General features: G+C 38.2%; 1 protein-coding gene and 1 long non-coding RNA gene across 5 annotated transcripts in view; one reads left to right on the forward strand and one right to left on the reverse strand.

The window, feature by feature from the left end:
• The window catches only part of USPL1 (ubiquitin specific peptidase like 1), a 31,576-nt gene extending 9,548 nt beyond the window's left edge, over nucleotides 1-22,028 (reverse strand). The window contains exons 1-8 of one of the 4 annotated variants that reach the window (XM_081130111.1): nucleotides 21,889-22,028; nucleotides 19,018-19,123; nucleotides 18,429-18,558; nucleotides 17,744-17,872; nucleotides 11,676-12,321; nucleotides 8,430-8,543; nucleotides 3,506-3,635; nucleotides 129-254 (exon numbers count right to left, since the gene is read on the reverse strand). In XM_081130111.1, coding sequence (XP_080986237.1) covers nucleotides 129-254; nucleotides 3,506-3,635; nucleotides 8,430-8,543; nucleotides 11,676-12,321; nucleotides 17,744-17,872; nucleotides 18,429-18,491 — 1,208 coding nt within the window. In that variant the 5' untranslated portion in view covers nucleotides 18,492-18,558; nucleotides 19,018-19,123; nucleotides 21,889-22,028. Of the gene's footprint in view, nucleotides 1-128; nucleotides 255-3,505; nucleotides 3,636-8,429; nucleotides 8,544-11,675; nucleotides 12,322-17,743; nucleotides 17,873-18,392; nucleotides 18,559-19,017; nucleotides 19,124-21,888 lie in introns of all 4 variants that reach the window. The other 3 variants (XM_081130109.1, XM_081130112.1, XM_081130110.1) reach the window with 3 other exon arrangements.
• A 151-nt stretch (nucleotides 22,029-22,179) lies between these two features.
• The window catches only part of LOC308553664, a 107,353-nt gene continuing 103,675 nt past the window's right edge, over nucleotides 22,180-25,857 (forward strand). The window contains exons 1-2 of the long non-coding RNA XR_013998265.1: nucleotides 22,180-22,728; nucleotides 24,156-24,277. This is a non-coding gene — a long non-coding RNA (uncharacterized lncRNA). The remainder of the gene's footprint in view (nucleotides 22,729-24,155; nucleotides 24,278-25,857) is intronic.

The following is a 25,857-nucleotide window of genomic DNA, read 5'->3' on the forward strand; positions in this document are numbered from 1 at the left end:
AAATGCCTGAAAAGTAGTTTGCTGTCATCACCTTCAATGCTACACATTAAAAAAAATATATATATATATATATATATATATCTCAACCTTCATTTTGTTTTAAAATTAGTAAGTCAATTTTAACTCACTTTTTTAATACCATTTTTCTTATTTGTGACTTAGTGTTGCAATTGTTACAAGGACCAAAATGGGCAGCATTAAGTGGGTGCCACTCCGGAATGACATTTGTAAAGGTGACGAGATTCTTCACACATCTATAAAATAAAAAGACATAAATTCATTTAAATTAAATTTATTCATGTTAATTTAAATCAATGTCTAAAATAGAAGGTACTGCCCTGGCCAAGTGGCTCAGTTGGTTGGGGCATCATCCCATACACCAAAAAGTTGTGGGTTCAATTCCCTGTCAGGGTACATACAGGAGGCAACCAATCAATGTCTCTCTCACATCAACATTGCTCTCTCTTTCTCCCCCTTCCTCTTCCTCTAAAATAAATAAAAACATATCCTTGAGTGAAGATTTTAAAAAATTTATTAAAATAGAAGGTACTTTCCTTCATTTGTTTATTCATATTTAACCTATCCCCCAAAACATATAACAAATAGGCCAATGTTGCTTCCTAACCCTGGTAAAACTCTCTGTGAAGACTCTCCACGTGAATTACCTATAGTTTTCCATCTATGAAACAAAGAAAATGTTAGAGGCGGGGGGGTTTCTCAAGAGCAGTACCACTGACATTGTGCACACTTGTCGTGGGGACCATCCTGTGCATGGCAGGATGTTAGGACCATGCCTCTGCACACTACATGCCAGCAACAGCCCCCAGGTACAGCCTCAAGGATACCCCAACATTGCCAAATGTCCCACCCACAGCACACAAAGTCATCCCTCGTTGAGAACCACTGTCCTAAGGATTTCAAATTTGTTAAGAGCTTACACCATACTCAAAAAATTCACAATCTGGCTACCCACTAACAGTCAAAAACAAAAGGTGCATTTCCAAATACAAAATCAGGAGTATACACAACTTAATTTTCTTGATCCTTAAAAAGTTAGAACATTAGTTGTGAAAGAATTTTGTTTTTAATGGTCATACAAGTTCTAAATGCACACTTCAGTCTGAATACTTGAGAACAACAGGAATCTAAAACAATGATCTTTAAAGATGTACACTGCACCTCACCTGCAATCACTTTAATAAAAATTATCTTCAAAAGAACAATTATTTATTACCTAAGGGACACCAGCCTCTGTTCAAACAATAGCAAACATTGATAAATCATAAGAGATAAAGATAAGCACAGGCTGCTAAAACAGTATCAGCTCTCATGGAAGCTAACACTTTAAAAGCAAAGCAGCACAAAGGGATCAACAAAAGCATCGATTATATTTCTGCTAAATTTTTGGTTCTCGAAGATAACTGTCAAGTAAAGGCTCTCATTTCTTAGCTTATAAAAGTGAGTTTGTCTCAGTGAAGAAGTGTTAATGCCCCATATGAGACCTAACGTTTCTGAGCACTGGTGGTGTGCAGGGCAGGGCACTGTGCCAACACTCCTCTTTCAAACAACCCTACATGGCAGGTACTATTCTTATCCCCATTGTACAGATGAGAAAAGTGAAATGCACATCACATGGTAAATGACAGACCTGAGATCAGAATCCAGGAGTCTGACTCTGCAGACCACAAGTTTAACTCCAGAATATACCTTCTAAAACAAGATAAAGCTCTTAAACCAGCACTAAAAACAGGATATTCTTCCAACAGATTAAATGGAAGTGAAGTTTTAACCCATGATATATTAAAATTTATTTAATGAAATATCATTTCACTTTAGCTTTTCCTCTGTATCTACATTTATTTTTAAAACAAAGGAATTAAAAAAAGAAAAGCAAATCCACATGGCTGGTGGCTTCTTTCCCTTGAACTCTCAAGTATTTTCTCTATACACCTCCAAATGCACTTATCGCCTCATGTACAAAGTAACTTAAAGCAGCCAACAGCTCAAAATAATTATGAAGTCACTGACCCTCTCTTACATATTTAGCTGTTATCTCCCTAGCTAACTAGTCTCAATTAGGCCAAGCCAGGTTAAGTTCCTGGCACACAGAACATATTCAAAGAAAAACTGTCAAACTGAGATGCAGATTTTAGAAGAGCTAGAATTGAGCTGATGTTATCATCAAGCTTGTTTATATTATGTAAAATCCAGGTGGTGATTAGGGAGTATACCACAGTGAGCAAGAAAGTCTTAGAGGCCAGGAAACCTAACCCTAAATTCTGCCACTTACTGGCTAGTGTGTCCCCTTGGACATCTATTTAACCTCTTCCAAGATTCACCTTCCACATTTGCCAAGTGAGAAGAAAATCAGATAATTTATATAAATCAATGATAGAAGATCAGGAAACAAATATTTGTTCTTACACTCACAAAATTATGTAAGCCATAGGTATGAGTGAAATGTTCATTCTTGTTCTGTTCTAATACTTCCCAGCTAACTGGTTAAAAAAAAAAAGTTTTCTGTTTTCTGGATCTGTTGCTTGCATTCCCTAAGGCATTCTCTCATAGACTTGACTCTCGACTGATCCCCAAATAACTAAAAATAACCGCAATTTAGATAATAAATATATAAGTAACATTTTTCTCACATTTTAAAAAATAACTTCGAAAGATTTCAAATTTTCTAATTTAGTAGAGGCAAGTTTAAGAAATGAGAAAAGGATTTATCTCTATTATAAAAATTTGAATAAATGACTAACAGAACCAGTCTGGTAATCTTTTCAACCTTTAGTTAGCAACTTTCTCATATATTGACAAAGTGAGGTATCCTGTCTGATGGAAACTTTCTCTCCCTACACCACCTCTTCTAAAACCTAATCTCTCTCATGTTACCGGCAGGTGCGTGGAAGCAAAAGAAACCTGCAGTTTCCATGACGCCTCCAATAGGAGGCAGGGAAGTGGAAACTATGGCTGACAGTGCACATGGGGGATGCTGGGGGTAGCTGGTCTTTCAGAAACTAAGGTTAGGTACAAGAAAGCATACACCTTTGAGAGCTGCTGCCAAACTCCAGGAGACCAAAATCAGTTTCCATGATATTAAAAACAAACAAAAACCTGGTCTATAACAGAAGAGTAAACAAAACACACAGTTTCAAGAAGTTCTGAGAGGTGTTATTACCCAGCAGGGAATCCACAAGGGGGTAGAAAGGAATGTTCTACTTTTCCCATTTGTCCCACTTACCACTGAAAACTTAAACTTCCCACTGGTAATCTCTCAAACCATGGGTATTCTTCCAGTTTAAAGCAGCAAGCAAACTGCAGTTTCTGGGGCTCAAATTCTTCCTTTTAATGGTGAAGAGACTTCAAGATAGGATGGGAAGTTTAATCAAGGGTGGAAGGAGCCATCCAGAGAGCAGTGTTATAAGTGGAAACAAGCTTTATTCAAATTTGATTACTCAACCACTTTCGATAGAATGAATCCATTTTAAAAAATAGAAAAACGAACCTGTTTTGATACTTGTGTCCACACTGTGAACATTCAAAGTTCCAAGAAAAAGAGTACGTGAAGAGCTTTTCAATGCGGGCTTCAATTTTTAGGAGCAGGGGAAATGCAAACACCGGGCTTTCCATGTCACCTTCAAAAAGAAAAGGAAAAATGGTTGCTCATGAAGAACCGAAAAAGGTAAACCCAAATTATGAACCTGTTGTCTTTTCTCACTATACTCACACTGTGGTATGAATACATGTGAATATGAATATATGACTGAGCAGTTTATTCATAGTTAAGCAAGAAAAAGTTTTTAAAGCTTTTTTCTAAAAAAAAGTCCATAATAGCCCTGGCCGGTGTTGCTCAGTGGTTAGAGCATCGACCCTCAAACCAAAGGGTCTTCGGTTCGATTTCTGGGTCATGGGCATGTACTTGGGTCACAGGTTCCATCCCCAGCCCGAGGCACTCGGGAGATGTGTCTCTCCCACATCAATGTCTCCCCCCCACCCCAAAAAGTCAATGGAAAAAATATCCTCGGGTAAGGATTAACCAAAATCAAGAAATTAAATAAACAAATAATAAATGTCCACAATAAAGATTTAATTATCACTTCAGTCTCTATCTTTCCTTTTTCTTGGACATGTGTGAAAACTCCTTAAGGCAAACGACCCACACTATCATCTCAGATCATCTTAGCTTTTCTCAGGAAAAAAATATACTCCATATAACAACACTAGAGTATTATAAAAACAAAATAAATATATGTATGGTTTGCTACAGATATTGAAAATAATATAACTGGTGAAACATGGTAGAATAATGTCAGAGTTGGACAAAAGCATTAAGAAGCCATTTCTATTCTGACTCTCATTCTCCACGTGGCAAGAGCATGACACACATGGGAGAAAGGACCAGCCTCAAATCTCCTCACTGCTCACTCTTCTTAATCTTTTAACAATTAAAGCCCAACTTCAAAACTTTAAGACTAGCAAAGATCTGAATTTTGTTGTCATTAAAACAAAAACTGACATGAATACTGTCTTCCAGTGTGGAGATCAGCAAGCAAGTTAAAGAGGATTTATATTTCCCCTTACATTCCTTTTCCAATGGGTTTCTCTCCTTCCTGTCTTCAAGGGAGCTTAGGTGCTAGGGAAAATCTGAGTCCTTCCATCCTTTCCTCCCCTGGTATAGTCTTACATCTATGGTCCAGTTTCCTCCCAGCCTGGAACCATAGTTGCCAGGAACACCACCTGGAGGAGTCACTTTAGCAGGACCAAAAGGCAGAACAGTAGTAGCTGTTATTGCCTAAACATACTCTAATATCAGTATTTACAAAGGCTATATTAATAGGCAGCTTTGTGGTATAGTCCTGCTGTTATTTTTGTACAAAAACATAAAATCAAAACAAAATCTTTTTAATAAACAAAAATAAATACAAATCAGTCTCCTAAAATGAACATATGCAATACCACGGGTAAACAGGATGTAGTATAGCATGAATCTGTAATTAGTTCTCAGCCTTTAAGTGTTTACTTTATTTTAACTAAATATTAATTGAAAAAGGAAATAATTTACATTTCATAATGACAACACAGAATCTTCAGGCCTAAAAATACATAAAGTTCTCAATGAATCAAAATATGAAAGAACTCAAAACATACTTTTAAATAAGTTGTGTGATTACAGATCATTTTAGGTAATTTATATAGCTCCTAAATTTATCTAAATTATTTTTCCTTTGATTATAAATTTTATGGGAATGAAATATAAAGCAATCTACTAGAAAACATATACCACCAGTGACTATTTCCGATTTTTATAATCTCCTGCCTAAATTAGTTAAGTGGTTTCTTTGCCTTTAGTAACCTAACCCCCACTCCTACCCAACTATCTTCATTTTCCATGATGCAAACCTTTCAGTGACTCTTTGCTGTCTAATGATTCAAGTTTTCTCTTCTGTTAATTGTTCATTAATGTCTTCTGACCACTTTTCTATCGGGTTGCCTTTTTTAACTGACATACAAGAGTTCTTTATAAGATATGCCAGATACTGCTTCTTTGCTCAATCATTTCCCAGAGGCTTTAAACTTGAATGTAATCATACTTACCAATCTTTTATGTAACTTATTTAAGAAATTCTTCCCCAATGAATGATAAAGTATTCACCTATATTTTCTTCCAAAGTTTTACAACTCTGCTTTTCATGTTTAGGTCTTTAAACATTCTGAAGTTTATTTCTGATTTTGGTGTCAAGTAGGGATCCAATTTTTCCCCTGTATCAGGAACCAATTGATGCCATTTCTTTCTTAGGTATCTGCCACCTCCATCACAGCATAAAGTAATCAAAAGGGGGGGGTCCTGATCTGGGCTATTCTGTTCTACTTATCTGTCTGTCCATACGCTGGTACACAACACTCAGACTAAATTACTCTTTTGACTTACACATAAATAAGTAAAAGCCATAATGTTAGCTTTTTCTTTAAAAAAAAAAAAGGAATATAGACATCAGAGGAAAAGAAAATACTAAACTGAAGATAGTAGTTACCTTTATGGAGAGGTAAGGAAGAATTGGGGAAGAGTACAGGGGGATCTGAGTTGTATTTGTAATGTTATATTTCTTAAACTGTGGGGAGGGAGAACAGAGAGGATAGTTTATGAAGTGTTTTTCAAAAACAATAATGACAATGAAAAAGTGGCTGATCTTAAAAAATTTAACCAAAATTCAGGGTCAGTACAGATTCTACTTCTCTTTATTTGGTACTTTAAAATACATGTTAATATTCTGAACGAGAACACACACATGGTAAGATTTTACACTGTTCTCTGAAGCAAAGATCAGATTTCATTAGTAAGATCTTAAGCTCTAATACAGCACCTAGGATTGCTGAATGATTGAGTGGTAGGAACACAAATGAGAAGGGTTCATTCTACTGTCTTAGGAGAGCCGAGTGCTCGCCTAATTGCTATGATTAAACAAATAATCATTTAAAATTCCCTTCTCTGTTACAAAGAAAATCAGGCCCAAGGTGGCAGTGAGCAAGATTCAACCTTGTTCCAAACATAATTACCAGGGATAAGGGTGCTGATTCAGATTGGGGGAGAAGTCACTTTTTTTTTTTTTTCAATCCTCACTGGAGGATATTTTTTCCATTGCTTTTCAGAGAGAGTGGGAGAGAGAAACGCCGATGTGAGAGAGACACATCGATTGGTTGCCTCCTGCACATGCACCAACCAGGGCTGGGGATGAGCCTGCTACCGAGGTTCGTACCCTTGGTCAAAATCGAACCCAGGACCCTTCAGTCCATGAGTCAATGCTCTAACCATTGAGCCAAATCGGCCAGGGCGAGAAGTAACTCTAATTCAACTGAAACCTGGAGTCTGGAACCTGAATAAAACATCTCAGGTCATGCTAGGAGGGAAATGATACTTGCAAAATGCAAAATGGGAGCCAATCAAGTCTATACTCTGGTGAACTTAGAAAAAAACTCCTTGAAATGAGTGTTCACCCAACAGATCAGTGGTTGGGTAAGGAAGGGGGCTGACTACTAAGGAGCCTGGGAAAAAATTTTTGGGTGATAAAACATTCCATACCTTGATTATGGTAATGGTTACACAACCGTATACATCTAAAAGGGGTTTTACTATATGTTAATTACACTTTGAGAATAATATTCATCCCATCTGAGATCCCACCTAATGATAAATTAGACAAGGCCTCTTTAGATCTAGAGGAGGCAATGTGAAAGACTTGGCATATGGAAAATCAGTTTATTATTATAACAGAGTAAACTTTTATCTGTAGGAGTTCATGAAAAATAAGATAGTAAAACTAGGGGACAAAACTGAAACAAAGTAGGAGATACTACCATGCAAAAGCAGCACAGATTCAGATACAATATCTGGTTCTGATAAAATAAATGCACTTGTTGAGAGAAAAACTTGAAGGCATTGATATTTCACATAATTTAATAATGGGTAATATACTAATAAGAGTACCATATATTCTGCTTCTACAATACAATATTAATAGAAGAGTTAATACAAGGATAAATAGAAATAAAATAGACATCCCCCTCAAACAAACTAATCATTACAGCTCCTCTTTGCAATACTAGAAACATTTAGAAAGGCCCAGATAGAGATGTAGTGCCCTTGCTCCACACTGCTCCCAGAGGCCAAAAGCCAATAGAAGACAAAGCAGGTCTTATTCTTGTACCCCATTTTAAAGGTAAGAAAGTGTCCCCAAAAGGTCATCAGCATATTTCTCCTCATATCCCACTGGCAAAATTCGTACCATCCATCCATTTCTAAACCAATCACCAGCAGGCAAAGTAGAATTACTCTGGCTGGTTTAAACCAGAGATTCTCAACCTTGTCCACCTGTTAAGAGTCACATGTCATGGACCTGGAGAGTATTATGCTAAGCGAAATAAGCCAGGCAGAGAAAGACAAACATCACATGATCTCACTTATATGTGGAATCTAAAGAACTTAATAAACTGATGGACAGAAATGATTCAAAAAAATAAGTCACATGGGAATTCTAAAATTCCTAATACCTGAGCTCCATCCTGAGATTCTTATTTAATTGGCCCCTGGCACTATTGTTTACTTTTAAATTCCTTAGGTGTTTTTGAATGCACAAACAATGCTGAAAATGCTGGGGAAAAGTACTGGAAAAGCAACAAGGGTATCCCTGAGTCTTCAACCTGTTTCTAAGACCAGCATCCACTCTAGTGGTGGAACACTGCTCGCATTATTTACATGGACCAGGTCTGCCCACCGATGATTTAACCAGTGGTCAATTCCTAAGTGAAACCACCAGATTTTCTCCCCCAATATCTGGATCATCAAAGTAATAAAACAGTATTATATTTCCTTATGATCTAAGTTTTTCTTTATGGCAGATGAGTTACACAGTTAAATTATACAAATTACTTACCTAATGTGCATCTAAGCTGAGGCTGAAGCCTGATGAAAATGTTATTTCTGACTTCATTCAGACAGGTCTCTATCTTTGCAAATATTTCTGAGGTAAGTTTTTTATAATCTCTATCTAAAAATAAAGTACAGAACATTATCAATTTCTCATCAATCTATATCTTTTCCAAAAAAAAGTAAGACACTGCCAAGAGTGAAAGTTTATCAGGCAATAAAGTTTGCAAAGACAAAATGTAAAACACAAAATTTTCTTAATTCTTCCTACCCTCTCCGTGGTTATACCATATAGTTCCTCAAACACTTACAATTCAAAGTAATGCAGCTCAAACAAATTAATTACAACCATATTATAAAAACTGCAATTATCCTGTAAAATATTATAAGATTAAAATACAAAAATAAAACTAATTTAATATTTAAGTCAAAACTTGAACAAGAGATATGCTCTTCTGCAACAATCAACTGAACAATCATTACTGACTCAGTATTGGAGTCCCTGTAACAACAGAAAACTGGAATAGAGAAAAGACAAAAGCAAAAATGCTTGTGAAAAATTGAATTTTAAGAATTGCAAAAATAACTTCTGAAATCTCAAAGAAAGTGAAATGGAAATATTTCCTAACTAACGAAAATTTTAAGTTTTTAAACGTTTACACCCAGAAGTGATCAGAGTGCTCTGGGACATTTATTTTACATATGCAAATAAAATTGTATGTTGGTGTAAGCCTTCTGGAAAGCCATTCAGAAAAACTCTTTATGTTCATATTTTAATATCCCTTCTAGGATATACTCAGCAATGGATTCAAAGAATATATAGATACTTGTCATAGTGCTTATTCCTCAGAGCAAAAAACAGTAAGCAGCGTGAATGGTCACCAATGTGGAAACAGTGGGTAAGATTTATATAAAAGACTACATGCCCTGGCCTGTTTGGCTCAGTGGATAGAGCGTCGGCCTACGGACTGAAGGGTCCTGGATGCCATTCTGGCCAAGGGCATGTGCCTCCACTGCAGGCTAGATGCACGGCTGGCCCCGGTCGGCATGTGTGCAGGAGGCAACCAATCAATGTGTCCCTTTCACATCAGTGTTTCTCTCTCTCTCTTTCCCTTCCACTCTCTGAAAAGCAATGGAAAAAATATCCCCAGGTGAGGATAAAAAAGATTGCATGACCGAAGTCAAGTTAATAAATGTAAGAATTCTTATACTACCAGAAAAAAAGACCTAAAAAGTCCTAATAATTTTTTTTTTTTTTGAATATATCTTTATTGATTTCAGAGAGAGGAAAGGAGAGGGAGAGAGAAAGACAGGAACATCAATGATGAGAGAGTCACTGATTGAGCCCGCAACCCAGGCATGTGCCCTGACCGGGAATTGAACCCCGATTGCCTGGATCCTAGGTAGATGCTCAACCGCTGAGCCACGCCCAGCCGGGCCAATGTCCTAATAATTGAAATTGTGTGGTACTGGTTCAGAGACAGATAAAGTGACCAAGAGAACAAGAGTTAAGAAACAGCTGCACACACATGTGGAATGCTACATGATAAAAGTGGAAGATCAATTGCAACAAAAAGTAGAGCTAGAAAAACTGGCTATGCCGGGGGGGGGGGGGGAATGTGTCCTTACCACACACCACACACAAAAATTAACTCCAGCAGAACTAATATCAATGTCAAAAGCAAAACTTTTGAGTTTTCAGTGAAAGTACACGAGGACTTTCTAATTTGGGGGAAAGATTTATTTTAAAAACCACATTACTAGCTGTAAAAGGAAAGATGATTTCTGTCATCAAAAGATACCTTTAAAAAAGTAAATGTACAAAATAAAAGTTGGGAGATTTAGCAACACATATCGGACATAAAAATATATGTCCAATAAATATAAAAACACTTAACTCATACAAACCAATAAGAACATGACAATAGGGATAAAGCACAAACAGGCATTTTACAAAGGAGGAAGCATATACATGAAAAGCTATTGAATCTGTTTAAAGTCTGGGGAAGGCAAACCAAGACCACAGACTATTTTATTTTACATCATTCACATAGCAAAATCTCCAAGCATGAAAACAGCCAAGGGAGAATATATGAGTCAAGATCTCTCATACACTGCTAATGGGAATACTGACTGATACAAACACTTTGGAAAACAATTCACCATTATACTGTAAACTGAACTCAGAGCCTATGATCTGGCAATTTCATTCCTATGGTATATCCAAGGGCAATGCTCTTTGTATACCAGGAGACTTGCCTGAGAAGTCACAGCAGGAGTATGTTTTTATTTTTTTTAATCTTCACCCAAGGACATGTTTATTGATTTTTTAGAGAGAGGAGGGGGGGAGAGAGAAACATCAATTGGTTGCTTCTTACACGTGCCCCAACTGGGGATGGAACCTGCAACCTAGACATGTGCGCTGACCGGGAATTGAACGAGCGACCTTTCATTGCATGGGATGACCAGCAGTATTTATAATGGCAAAAAAAACCCCACTGACAGATGAATAAATATGTCGATATATTTACAATATGGAAATGTTCTATAGCAATGAAAATCAATAAATCACAAATACAAGCAGCTTTATAGATAAATCTTTATGAAAAATGGTCCCAGAAGACATACTGTATATCCTTTGTATAAAGTTGAAAACAAAATAGACAATATATTATTTAGAACATACATTTGTAGCAAAAACTATTAAGAAGGAATAAAACATTCCAGGATGATGATTACCTACCGGGGGGGGGGGGGGTAGAGGGTGAGATGGGGAGGAACACATAGGTAGATGTTAAGTTACTGGGAATATTTTAAGTTTTCTTGGGTTGGGAGGTGGTTTCATGGGTATCCTATTTTATAGAAACTAAAAAAAATATATCCCTCACTATGAAGAGAGATTTGGGGGGAACTGATAAACTGTGCGTGATTTGTATTTACTTTTTTATTCTGCTTTATGGAAATTTAAAAACTTCAAATTTTACACTGATGGGCTCTATGATGATCACCATTACCCTGACAGCAAAGATACACTATACCCTCTTTTATCTTCACTCAGTTTTTTAAAAAGACGTCTTTTTCACCAGTCAGGATAATGCAACTGGTGTTATCTCAAGCTTCATGACACTCCCAGGGCTCCTTGCTCCCAGGCCTCCATGTAAAACAGAGGCTAATGATGGCATCTTTTCCACATCTGTGAGACAAAACTCAACTTTTATCTCTTTACAAATTAAAGGGAAATATTATTACCAACCTTTAACTGCATCCAAGTGGCTGGTGTGCAGCAGCTCACTGGCTTGATTATACTTTGTCAACAACTGCCAGAACACAGATTCCTCTTTAGGGCACAGGTCAGTCATCACCGCATTTTTTACCACTTCCAAATGCACCAATACTGACAGGATACAGTCTAACCAACAGAGGGCATGAGAATTTTTCCACTGAACACATGAAGTCTGGCAAAACTGTATGTATCTGCTCTCCAGTGGCATTTCCAGTTCAGACATGCTTCCTTCATTCTGAAGATCAGTCTCTCCAGTTCCAGAAACATTGACTGCAGTAGCATCTTCTTCAGCAGCCACATCAATGACAGCTGCTTCCAAAATCTTATCCTGCCCCAGGAAATCAGAGGTCCTGACTGGACTCTGCTGACCACTGTGCAGTGAATCAGGTAAGTCTGATGAGGTTTCATTATATGCTTCTTCATTATGTTTGCTGCTCAAAGCCTGTTCACCATCAATAGCAATATGACTTTTAATCTTTTTGGAATTTGCTAAAGAAGGTGAATCTTTATAGTTGGTTTCCAAGAGCTTTCTTTTTTGAGGCTTATTTGGAGTGTGATGATCTTCCAAATCAGGAGAAATTAAGTTAAGTGATTTAGAGCCCAAAGGATAGATGCACTAGGAAGAAAAAATAAAATGATAAAAACTACAAAAATTCAAAGCTCAAATATTACTTTACTCTTTCTAAGTCATGAAAAATATGTATAAAATTTTAGCATTAATTTGACATGAGAGAGTATATTACCAATCTAAATTTGAAGACACTAGGGATAAACAACTACTTAATTAAAAATTCGGTTCCCAAAAGAATAACTTTTCCCAGTTAATTTGACCAAGGCTTTAATCTGAATCACACTAGGTTAAGCTAACAAGGAAAACATACATACTTTTGTCTCAATAAAAAGTTAATGTCAAGTGAATTTAAAATTTTCAACAGTGTAAAGAAACATTTTATGATAAGTGTTACTGATTTTGGGACAGGTAAACTGCATAACACTAAAAATAAGAAAAGTATTTTCAAATAAAAAAAGTTGCATGGAGTAATTTGTTTCTTAATTTTAAAACTGAATACTAATCTGAGAATAATCAGAACATCAATTTTATATCCTTATTGGGTTTAAGGGTCAAATTTGGTGAATTTTAATGACTTCATCATTAATGTACATTAATGATGTACATTAATACAATTTCAGTCTAATATCAACAGTGTAAAATATTGCTAATCAATGAATTTTCCCTAAGTTTGAAAACTAGCAAAATATTTTACAAGACAAATTCAAGAAATATATATTCTATGTGCCCTCATTTAAAACATGCCACCTTCAACAGACTAACAGTTGACAGAGGGGAGCTAGGTTGGGTGAAAAAGGTGAAGGAACTGAGAAGTACAAATTGGTAGGTACAGATAGTCACAGAGATGTAAATTACAGCACAGGGAATATAGTCAATATCGTGATAACTGTGTATGGCACCAGGTGGGTACCTGAAATAAGAGGGAGACCACTTCATAAAGCACATGACTAACTACTATATTGTACTTCTGAAACTAATACAGAATAATATTGAATATAAACTGTAATTGAAATAAATAAATATAATGTGGTGAAGGCCTGGGGTGGGGCAGGGGCTGGGTGAAGGGGGAAAGTGGGGGGAAATAGGGAACATCTGTAATAATGTCAACAATAAAAAATAAACTTAAAAAAATTAAATAAATAAATAATTAAAATAAAATGTGCCACCTTCTACAAAGTATGGCAGGCTGCTCCTTCAATGGCCTCTAGTGAACTTAAGAACCACACCTCCTGGTATTCATACCCTCGAAGAATCAGCCTGTTACACAATTCTGGGCCAGGCCATGTGACTAGCTCTGGCAGGACATTAGCAAGCATGATGTACATGAAGGCGTGATAAGCACTGGCTCATTGGGCTTGTCTCTTGGAGCCCTCCTTCTGGAGCACTCCTTCTCAGTCCCAGCCATCATACTGTGAGGAGCCCAATAAGCCTCACAGGGAGGCCCTTGTGGAAAAGACCTGAGACCATGGCTGACTGTCTGAGCTGAGTTTCCAAATAGCAGCTAGCACCAACTGTCAGCCATGCAGACATTTCAGTCGTCCCAGCCAACAGCATCTGATGTGTAAGGACTGCCTGGCCAACCTACAGAATCATGAGGAATAATAAGTGAAACCATTATGTTATTTCAGTCACTAAGTTTTGAGGTGGTTCATTTCACAGCAACAGATTACTGAAATGCACTAAATCCTCATTTAAAATACAGCTTCTTCAATACAAGTGAACATGATACTCATAATACTGCATTTATTATGAGATTCTCTAACAGAAAACAAGTTTCAGATCCTTCTGTTAGCAACTAGTTGTTGAGTCACCATGAAACAGCAACTTGACCCTCAACTTTACACCTTTACTTCCCAAATCCTACCACATGTCAATAAACAGAGAACTTTAAAATTAATAGCAATAACTTTGTATTCAAAGAGTCATAAAAAGTATATACCCCTCAAAATTGAAAGCAGGACCTCAAAGAGATAGCCCTCAAAGGACGCCCATGTTCACTGTAGCATTATTCACAACAGTTAAGAGCAGAAGCAGCCCATATGTTCATGAACAGAAAGATAAAGAAAATGTGGTATATACACAAAATGGAATATTATTCAACCTTTAAAAAGTAAAACAATCCTGTTACATGATGCAACATGGATAAACCTTGAGGACATTATGCTAAGTGAAATAAACCCATCACGAAAAAGACAAACACAAGAAAACCACAATGTAACAGAATAATTCAGGCAAGGGGGTGTCAGTTAAAGCCGAAAGTCTTAGTTTATTATATAATAAAGTAGGTTTTCCAAACGCATATGTTAAAAAATTGACACATTAGTTTACCTATGTTTACTTATGTAGGCACATTTGTCTAATTAAAATTAAGTACGTATGAAAAGTTTAATTTCACAGAAAAGTCTTCTACATTACTGTAATTTTAAATTTATGGCGAATAAGTCTAGTAAATGCATGCATTTACCAGTCACAGCGAGGAAACAAATGCCATGGCTGGGACGTGGCTTACTGCGTGTTGGAACATCTGCTGGCTCAAGTTAAAACTGCTGCAGAAAGTCATACCACAAGACAACAAAACCAATTACTTTGAGCGATGCAGTGTGATCATGCGCTAATCATTTGCTGAACATTGTTTATAAACGGTGGTTCTTGGATTTAAATATGTTGACTATAGTTATAGATATGTAATATTTAATTATGTTGGGGAAAGTACTACAGTGTTTTTTCCAACACACGGCCTATTAAAATTTGTTCAAAAAAAAACTAGTGAATAAATAACAAAAAATAATGTTAATTTAATGATAAGCAAATCTTGGTTAAAAGCATTTTAAAATTAACAGTGTGTTAATTTTCACATACAACATACGAACTGGAAATTTTGTCTGTTAAATCAGAAGTCCGTTAAGTCAAGGTCCCAAAAATCTAGGGTTTATGTCCTGTATAATTTGACCTGTATGAGGTACCTAAAGTAGTCAAATCCAGAGACAGAAAGAATGATGGTTGCCAGGGCTGAGGGAGGGAAATGGGGAGTTGTTTAATGGGGACAGAGTTTTAGTTGTGCAAGATGAAAGAGTTCTGGAGATCTGTTGTACAACAATGTTAATATAGCTAACACTCCTGAACTGTACATTTAAAAATGGTTAAGATGGTAAGTTTTACTTTTTTACAATTAAAAATTTAAAAATAATTTTTAAGAGGCAAAACAATCTTTACCAGTCTCACAGTCAGCACCCCTACTTAATAAAAAGACCAATAAACTAGGCCCCTTTATAGTTTAGTTTTTTATCCATACTCCTAGGTCAACTACCCGTCTTGTGGTTCAATCATCTGTATGATGACGGCTCCCAAGTGTGTATCTCCAATCCCAAACTCTTCACCTAATGCCACACACAGATACAACTGTTTGATCCACATAGACGTTTCAGGCTTGGTTGGTCCCAACCTCCTGGTCTTCCCCTCAATGTTCCTCTTCCCCAAACCTTCTCATCTCAGTTAATTGGCAATTCCATTATTCCAATCACTCAAGCCAAAATCCTGGGAATCATCCATGATTTCTCCCTCTCCTACCATGTATCCCAACCTTTCAGCAATTCCTTCCTTTTGGCTCTACATTAAAAATATATACAGAATCCAATCATTCCTTATCACCTTGCTCATACTTGCTACCCCTGGAATATTGCACCTGCCTTCAAACCAGTCTCCTGACTTCAGACCTTGCCCATGACCTATTATTTTCAACACAGCTGCCACTGTAATCCTTTTAACATGTCAGATTATGTCATCCAGAGACCTTAAAATGGCCTATAAAGACCTTACTTGGTCCAGCCCCCTCCCCATTGTTTTTCTGATCAATCTTCTATGACTCTGCTCATGTACTCAGATCCAACTCTGATGCTTCCTTGCAGTGGCACAAATATGGACAGGCAGCCTCTACTCTTAGAGCCTTATACCTGTGACTCTCCCTGCCTAGGAAGCTTGTTCCTCTTCATCTCCTTCAGGGCTTTGCTCAAATGTTACTTTCTCCATGAAGAGTTCCCTTCACCACGCCATTTAAAACTGTGATCTCCCCATTCCCTGAAATTCAGTCCCTGTGGCTTTACTTTTTTTCCACAGCACTTTTCTTCTTTTTTTAAAAAATAAACCTCACTGAGGATGTGCTTATTTATTGATTTTAGAGAGAGCAGAAGGGAGAGGAAGGAAGAAGGAAGGAGAAGGGAGATGGGGAGAGGGAGTGGGGGGGAGAGAGAAAACATTGATATGAGAAACATCGACCAGTTGCCTCTCATACACAGCCTGACTGTTGACTAAACCTGCAACCTAGGTATGTGCCCTGACTGGAATCCAACCTGCAATCTTTTTGGTGCACAGGACAGGGCTCCAACCGAGCCACCCAGCTGGGGCTTCTTCGTAGCACTTTTCATCACTTCACACAAAAATATATACTTTACTTATTTTTTCCCCCACTCTAGAACATAACCTTCTTGAGAGCAAAAAACTGTTTTATTCATTGTATCCTAGCATATGAAACAGTGCCAACATGGTGATGCTCGAAAAAATATTTTATCAAATAAAGGCAAAACCAATTTATTCCTAATTGTAAGAATGCCTGGGATTTTCTTCAAGTTATGCCCAGCAAATTATCTACCAACAACAGAGGAATTTAGACTAGTATTTTCAAAGTTGGCTAATCATTAGACTCACCCTCAAAAGTTACAAAACTACAGAATTCTGGGTCAAGTCTGCTTTATCAGCATCTACGTGAGGCCCAGGAATTTCTAAAAAGCACTCCAGGTGATCCTGATGAACTGCTAGTTTACCTGGAATAAAAGTATCTGAAATTATAAGGCTCTGTTCCAATCAAAGTTTTGCCACTTCAGGGAGATCTTGAGTTCCTAAACTCTCTGCATCTGTTTTCTTATTCACAAAACAGGAATACCTACCTTGCAAAATTTTGAGAATTAAGTGTGTATATAACAGTTTCATAACTGTCAAGTAATAAAACATACAGTATTATGGAGTTTAACGAGTTCAAATGTGTACCACAGATACAAATTACTGTAATTAATCCTAAAAGATATTTAGAACCTTAAGTACATAACATGTAGAGATTAATAACTTTTCCAATAAGTTCCCAAAGTTAATAAACCAGAGAAAAGAGATTACCTACTACATACCAAAAGCTAGTAAGTCCTCCCCCTAGGTTAAAAAAAATAAATAAATCTTGAAATGTATTTTTTCCTCTCAAAAGTTTAATGACAATAAAAACAAACACCTTCTTGCATAACTCAGGAAACCAGGTGGAAAAATGGAAAATATTTAACAGTATACCAGACAGATCTAGAAACTCTTGATTATCTAAGTATTAAAAATGTACAGTCATAAAAATGCAAAACGAGCACAAACTTAAACACTGAAGAAAAAAAGCAAAAGGCCAAAACCTCGATACTATCTAAAATTAATACTTTACCTGTAGATCCTCACACAAATAGATAGATTCTTGAAAACTAATTCGGTAAATCTTTAAGGTTTTTAACTTTCCCTTCTCTCTACATGCAGGGCAATACCCATCTGACAGGATGTTAGCAGAATCATAATTCTAAAAGAGAAATAAAGTAAATTAAAATATAGACATTCCTAGATTGTACCAAATTATAAAATGTTAAATGGAAAAGCAACCAGAAAAGAATTACAGCTTTCACCTCTAAGTATCCTGGCAAGATATTTTCAACATGGCAAATAAAAAAAATGCATATAGGCCTTAAATATATCTATTAATCCAAAAAGAATATATTGTAGTTTTAAATACTAAGTTTTAAGTGTTAAAAATAACATCAGGTTTATTCGCAAGAAAAAAAGGTAATGTTAATTGTCAGGGAAAGTGCATGTTCCATATTTTCAAAGAGTAAGAAATGTTTTATTTCTACTTTCACATGTTAATAAAACACAGAGAGGTAAATGCATTAAAACAATCTTTCGCCAATACTGTAAGATTTCCGTGGAAGATGATACAATTTATTTATAAGTTAACTGGTAAAATTAAAACTGAATTCAAGTCTCAAAAATAGGAGGGGGGGAAAAAACCAACTTTGCCTTGAGGCAAAAATAAGTTCACTAACTTTTCCCAAATACCCCACCATGTGGAGTGAAGATACCCCTATATCAGTCCCTGGTCCAATCACTGGCAAACCATTTCCAGTCTTCGGGGAATCCATCATTCCGAGTCATTGGCTAATTTATGTCACTTGAAACATGTCAATATCACTAAGGATTTTTCAATGAACCCTGAAAAATAAAAGTCAATAGACAATTAAACAAAAATCCTATTTAATCTGAAATAGAGCTACACTATTTTACAAGAGATACACTATATGTCCTAGCATAAACATATTCTGAAGTTGTAATCTGGAAGTGGAAAAATACCTAAATACATTTTATAAATCTAGAAAATTTGTGGGGAGAGGGTGAAGACTGGCAATAGGACTGGTTTTCATAGACTCGTTTGTAAGCAAATTTATTAAAACTTGGAACAGACATTAACTATTAAAGCCAATTTTTATTGACGAGTGTTCGAAAGCCTAAGTTTTCAGAGTCTATGCACAATTTGAAACAAATATATCAGCATTACATTAAGAAAGTACTTTAAAAACCTCAGATCCATACTGGCCAGTGTGGTTCAGTTGGTTAGAACACCCTCCCATACACTAAAAGATTGTGGGTTTGATTCCGGGTCAGGGCACATACCTAGGTTGCTGGTTCCGTCCCTGGTTGGGGTGCGTACGAGAGGCAGCCGGCCGATGTTTCTCTCTCACATTGATGTTTCTCTCTCTCTCTCTCTCCCTTCCTCTCTCTAAAATCAATTAAAACAAACAAAAAAACAAATCTTAGATCCATTGTGACATTACTTGACAGGGACCAAAGAACCCCATACATTCCCAGTGCTTTCAACCACCAAGAACACTTCAGCAATTGAGTTTAATGTTATTTTTTTAAAGCTGCCAACAAAATACTATTTCATATTAAAGTAAATGATCTGTACCAAAACAAAAAAATATAAACACTGTTACAGTACAAACTACACATGTAACAAGCCTGTTCTGAGTGTTAAGTCCCAAGGCCTAGGATCACATTCAGGAAAGTCAACTCTATGAGACTGGAGTTCAGTGTAAGGAAAGTGATTATTAAAAGTAGAGTAGATATGGATTTAAAATACAGGGAAACCAGACTCAGGAAACTTATCAGCAGAGTGAATCATAACATAGCAGGGATGTTGTAAAATAATTTCAAGCAAAAGTCTTTCCCAAATCTAAGAATCCATGATTCTATAACAACTAGCTCCTAGGAAATTGCAGCTCACAGGTTCACTTGAAAAACTAGTTATGTGCCCTGGCTGGATGGCTCGGTTGGTTGGCATGTCGTCCCATGCACCAAAAGGATGCAGGTTCGATTCCCTGTCAGGGCACATACCTGGGTTGATTCCTGGTCGGGGTGAGTGTGGGAGGCAACCAATCGATGTTTCTCTCTCTCCCTCCCTCTCTCTCTCTAAACATCAATAAAAACATTAAAAAAGAAAAACTAATTATGCTATTCTGTTCCAGCTGTTTACATTTTATGCACTTTCAAGCCAAACATTAATTTAAAAAATGAATGTTTTTTAGAAAGTATCAGTGAATCTCAATTTCCTATACCTGAAGAAATATCCACAGGGCAGGACTTCTCAACTACAGCATTATAGATGTCTTGGACCAGCTCATTCTTTGTTGTGAGGGCTGCCATGTGTGTTGTACATGATGTTTAGCAGCATCTATGACCTCTACTTAGTAGATGCCAATGGCACTCACCCCTCAGTTGTGAAAATCAAACATGTCTCCAGGCACTGCCACGTCTCCTGGGAGGCAAAAATCGCCCTATCAAGAACCAGTGCCAAAAGGGTAAAAACTAGTTTGGTGCTAAATGTTTTTCTTTTTAAGCTGCTCACAGACAATACCAATTTATTATCTTCGGCTGGTTCTATTTATAATCTGCTTACAAAAGGAAACTATATAGGAAAGAGTCAAACTTCTATGGTTTCAGAGTGGCTAAAGGCATGGGTTTTACATCTGGGTTCAGCAATTTCTTTGTAAAATTGGTTGTTCTAAGAATTAAATGCACTAATACATGTAAAATGCTTAGCATCTGACACAGTAAATTTTAACTGCTACATATTTGGTGATAATCTTTCACTCTGTAGAAAATATCCAACCCATCTTGTATCACTCTCAAAAGAAAAATAGGTAATCTATGTATGTTGAGTAAACGTTTTTTAGTGAAAATTTCCATTTGCTTGAGGGATCAAGAAAACTTTTCCCACTGATTCTCATAGGCTCTCCCTCAATTATAAAAGTGAAATAGAAGGAGGCTTCAAATCTGCTCCTCTGATCCCACCTCCACCATTTCAATGAAAAAAGCAGGTAGACTGGCGGTTGAAATGCTAAATATGCAGAACCTCTCCCCTCCCCCAAAAAGCCTCACTTAATAAAATACCAGGAGCGGGCTATTCAGGGCTTCCCAATACAACTTCCTTTGTCCTCCCTTCAAAAACTACAGTTCCTCTCTCTTGTATTTCATCTGTATTTTGGCATCGCCATCCTTCCAAACACAGATACCAGAAAATTTGAGTGGTTCTCTACTCTTTCACTTCCCTCTTCTTCACCCAGTATAAGTAGCTAAATTCTCTGGATAGTTCTTTGGAAGCGTCTCAAATCCCCACCTCTTTCCAGGCCATCTACATACACCCCGGATCACTGCCAAAGTGAGGCTTCTACAAAACAAGTCTGAGCTTAAAAATCACCTCAGCACCAGCCTGATCACAGGAAAGTCCAACCAGGGCAGTGTGACCTAGAGGTAGTAGTATGGCTGTATTGTGACATCCCAGCCTGACCTCCTCTACTCTCCACCCCCAGCGTCTTCCTTCTGACGTCCCCCTTTCTCATTACTTTTGTAAGCCACGGATACTCCAGAAGCCCGAGTGTGAATTACTAGCCCAGTATGGACCCAGTTACAGCGCAATGAATGTGTCAAGCTGGCCCTGGGAATAGCGGAAAAGATGCAATTCAGCTTAATTCACAGTCCCGCACGCGAACTGGGAAAACCCAGCGAACACACAGTTCCAAGAGGAGCCTCAAGCCTCGCTGAGCTTGCGCTCCAAGGCCAAGTGGGCGCCGCACGTGAACTGTCAAAGCTGAAGCCACCACAGACTTGAAGCCGAGGAATAGGGTCTGCTTTCGGGTCGAACCGGGCCGGGTGCGAAACCCAGCCCACGTGAATCAGAGACGGATACCCCAACCCTGGAAACCCGAGGAGGCGCAGGGTTCCGTACACCCTCCCCATCCCCACGCTCCACGGGAAAGGGGAGAACAACTCTGGTTTCTCTTCAGCATTTACCTCTCTGAGCCCAAACGAATCTATACCTCAATCTCTACACCTTAACCTCAACCCCGGCCATCTGAACCACGTCCCAGCCCCTCCCTCACCCAGCCCAGCCCATCCTTTCAGCGCGCACGCTGCTCCACAGATCAACCCGGTTCTGTCCCCTTTCCCTATTTCGGGAGCTGAAAGACACTACTTCTCCCTTACCTTCAGCGGGCACTCTTTTTCGCACAGGTTCGATCTGAATTCCTCTTCCACTGCACGGTGCAACGTCCACCCCACGTTCAACCTCAGCCTGCCTCCCCCACCGACCTCCCCGCTAGGAAAGCAGTTTCCGGTTTCGGTCCGCCGCAAAAGAGTTCCCCTTCCTTATCCGCGCTGGGCCCGAAAGGATTACGTCCGTGAGCGAGGCGGAAGGCGAGGGTGGGAGCACTTCCGCTCAGGCCTCCGCAGAGGCGTGGCCGTCCGCCTGGCTGCCGCAGCCGCAGTTTCGTCCTCGACGACGACTAGGGGCGGAGCCGGGGGCTGTAGAGCCGCCCTCCTGAGAATGGCTGGGTTGGGGGAGGTGACGGTTCTGGAAGCTGCTGGAAAGCGCTCCAGTGGCGTAGGTGACGCCAGCGGGGGTGGGGCGTGATTAAAACGAGTTCGCGGCCGGCAGCGGAGGGATTACGCTGAGGAAAGAGACTGGCACGTGTCTTGCTGCTGTCTGGCCCGCGCGACCCCGAGTTGGAAGCTGACGCGCCCTCGAGTGACCTGGTGGGCGGGCAAGGGGCCGGCTCCCGAGCCGGCGAAGGGTGCCATGGAGGCTGTCGGCTGTTGCGTCGCCGCGGCGCCACCTTCTCGGCGACTGTGGGCCGCGCGAGGCCTCCATAGGCCACCGACCTAAAGCCTCAGTGAGAGTCGAGCTGCCCGAGTGCGTGTTCACGAAGGGTCACCACACACGGAGCTGCCCCTCCCTATCACCCCAAACCTCATCTTCGAGGCCAGAGGCTTTTCTGCCCGGATTCTGGGGTGTTTCTCCTCCTTCCCTCCCTCCCAGATCTAACGGTAAGGGCAGTAGCCAAAGCACAGGGACTCTGTTCATGGCCGGTACTAACTAGTCAGCCTCCAATCTGCCCCTGCCGCGACTTGTGGCTCCTACCTTGTTTTAAGAGAAAGGGGGAGTTCTCATTTAGTTTGTAAGTTTAAGGCTCTGCTTTCCTAGGAAGGTCATGTGGTTTAAGGGACACCGTGACCGCGTGTGCTATTTCGTAATCTGCATTCTGGATCTTGGGGGCAGCGTAGTCCTTTGGTTCGATTGGTTCTAGTCCTAAAATAACAATACGTAGTTTCTAACCAGTTATTTGCAGGTAAACCATTAGCAATTTGGACTGTTGTTTTTTCAGTGGTCTCAAACTGAATGATCATATTGTGGAATAATGCTGATCATTTTGGTAGGGTAGTACAGAGGAAAACAAGTCCTGTGTACTAAGAAGTTCTTAAGTAAAAAGGATTTTAGTTTTGGGTTCTTCTGAATGCAAATAGTCAAGAAATCCAGCAGGGAGTTTGTTGTTTTGCTTTTCTCCAGACTGAAATATAGCCTCGTTAGTTTTTGTTTACCTTTTTTGTTGTACAAGATTATTAATGTGCTGATATATTTTTTATTCTCACTAGTTAGGTTTTTTTAATGAAATATGATGAAAATATGAGAACGTAGTATTTCCTCCTGAAATAGTAGCTGAAACTCAAGAGTTTTTCTTGTTAAACATTGCTGTTACCATTTTTTGTGATTACACTTGCTGAACATGAACTTAATAAATCGAACAAAATAATTGGTTTGAAAAGTAGCTAAAACTGTAAGATTGAAAAATCAACATTCCCAAACTGAATTATATCAGTCAAACATTGTTGTCTGCAAAGTTGATTTGTAGTCTTTTAGTGCAAATTTGGTTTATTTTTTCCAGGTAAAAATATGTAATCATAACAAAATGGAAGTGGAGCTTGGGTTGTAAAAAAAATTGAAGGGATTTTAGTATATGTTCCAGAGCTTTCCCCCTTGTAAAAGGTAGAAAAAGTCATATAAGGCTTTATAAGATAGAAGCAAAGATATTAATATAGAAAAGTCAATCAGGAGAAGTTAACTACAAAATTCTTCTTTCATTAATGTTAGAAGAATGATATCATGTTCAAAAAACTGTACATTTCTGCTTATTCTTTATGTGTGTATTTAGAATGCCACTTTCTGTGAACTACGCTGGTCCCCAAAAGAACCCGGTTACCTTCCAGTAGGGTTAAAGTTCATTGCCTCTATCTGCTTTCAGCAATGTGGAACAGAGTTTTATTTATCTATTTACATTTAAAAACTAACATCTAATCAAAGGGAGTTTTTATTAAATTAATAACCAATGAGTAGCTATAATAGGAATACAGTGTTTTACAATTAGGATTTTGTTTTTTCATTTTTCTGATGATGCCAGCTTTTACCCCTCTGCTAGGTTGGATTCCTTAATGGCGAACAAGCCTTTGGCCAAACCTGGAAGTGTAAAAACTGCCTTCTTGTTCTGGTCTCATCAAAAAGATGAGGATTGAAGTGACCGTATTTTCTAGCAGCATCTTTGTGAGTACAGTCTATAATCTCTTACCTGATTCCAACATCAGAAGGCTTTGAAAAACCAAAAACCTTTTAAACTTGGAGGCAAAATTCATTTGGTAGCAAAATATGACCTGAACTAAGAAGAAGTGATATATAGTCTTTATTTATCACTTATGATTTATTGAAGAAATACTGTGTTTGATTTATATGGCTTGGCCCATGGCCACTGACTGGTATGTTAGGTTTTGCATAATGGTTTGTGTACCTTATAACGTTGTTAAAGTTCCAAGAAATTATTACTTCTAAAACATATCCATCCCTGGGGTTTTGGTTAAGGAGTGCAAACATATATTAATATTTTGGGCAATACAGTTGTGCTAGGCATTTGTATATTTAAAAAATTAAAATCGCATAATATAGTTCAGTTCTTTACCTCAGTGAATTCACTTGTGTAAGAAGGATAGAAAAAAGTACATTTATCATTCTGTAATATGTTTGTTCATAGAGATGTGCACAGCCTATTAGTGTAGTCATGTGGAAAGCACACAAGAAATTGGTAATCCAAAGGTTTAAGATTATTTTGTACTTTAGGCTCTAAAATTTAGATAAACATTACAACCTTATTTAGCCTAAACTTACCTGGCCCTGTTTTGCCCACGCAAAATGAGAAGATGGTATGATAAAGAAGAGTCCTAGAGTAGATACTGGAATATCTGATTTTTAATCCTAACACTTCTGCTATGTGACCTTATACAAATCACTTAATTTTCAAGGCATCGGTTTACAGATCTATGAGAAGCTTGAAATAGATGGGTCTCTTAAGGAAGGTACCTTACATATAATCCCAACATTCTACCTACAGGCATTTACCCTTAGAACTATACCTACTTTTTATAAATGTTTTCCATTAAGAACATGATCCTGTTTCATCTCAAACTACTTTCTTGCTAATCTAAACTTTGTGTTTCCTTTTAGATTAGGTAATACATTCACATGGTTCAAAATTCAAAACGTAGAAAAGATATGCAGTTAAAAGTCTTCCTGTCCTAGCCAGTTTGGCTCAGTGGTTAGAGCATTGGCCCACGGACTGAAGGGTCCCAGATTTAATTCCGGCCACGAGCATGTACCTCCGTTGCAGGCTCGATCCCCAGCACTGGTCAGGGTGCATACAGGAGGCAACTGATCCATGTGTGTCTCTCACATAGATGCCTCTCTCACATAGGTGCGCCCCCTCCCTCCCTCCCTCCGTCCGTGTGTCCCGTGTCCCCGTCCCCCCCCCCCCCCCCCCGTCACTTGCGTGCTCTCTCGCTTGCTTGCTCTAGCTCTTTCTCTTTCTTCCCCCCACCCCTTCCACTCTGAAAAGCAATGGAAAAAACATCCTCGGATGAGGGAAAAAAAAGGTCTTCCTTCCACACTTGTTCCTCAACCATCCAGTTCCTTGTGTAAGGAGCAACTAATGCCAACAGTTTATGTGGTTTTTTTAAAAAAATTTATGCAAATAAGTACTATACATTTTTTTATCCCCCCCCTTTTTTACATAAATGGTACATACTGTGCATAGTTTAATTTTTCACTGGTTTTAGAAGTTCTATATCATTATATGT

Source organism: Miniopterus schreibersii (genome assembly GCF_964146895.1).
Source record: "Miniopterus schreibersii genome assembly, chromosome: 2".
Classification (NCBI taxonomy): Eukaryota; Metazoa; Chordata; class Mammalia; order Chiroptera; family Miniopteridae; genus Miniopterus; species Miniopterus schreibersii.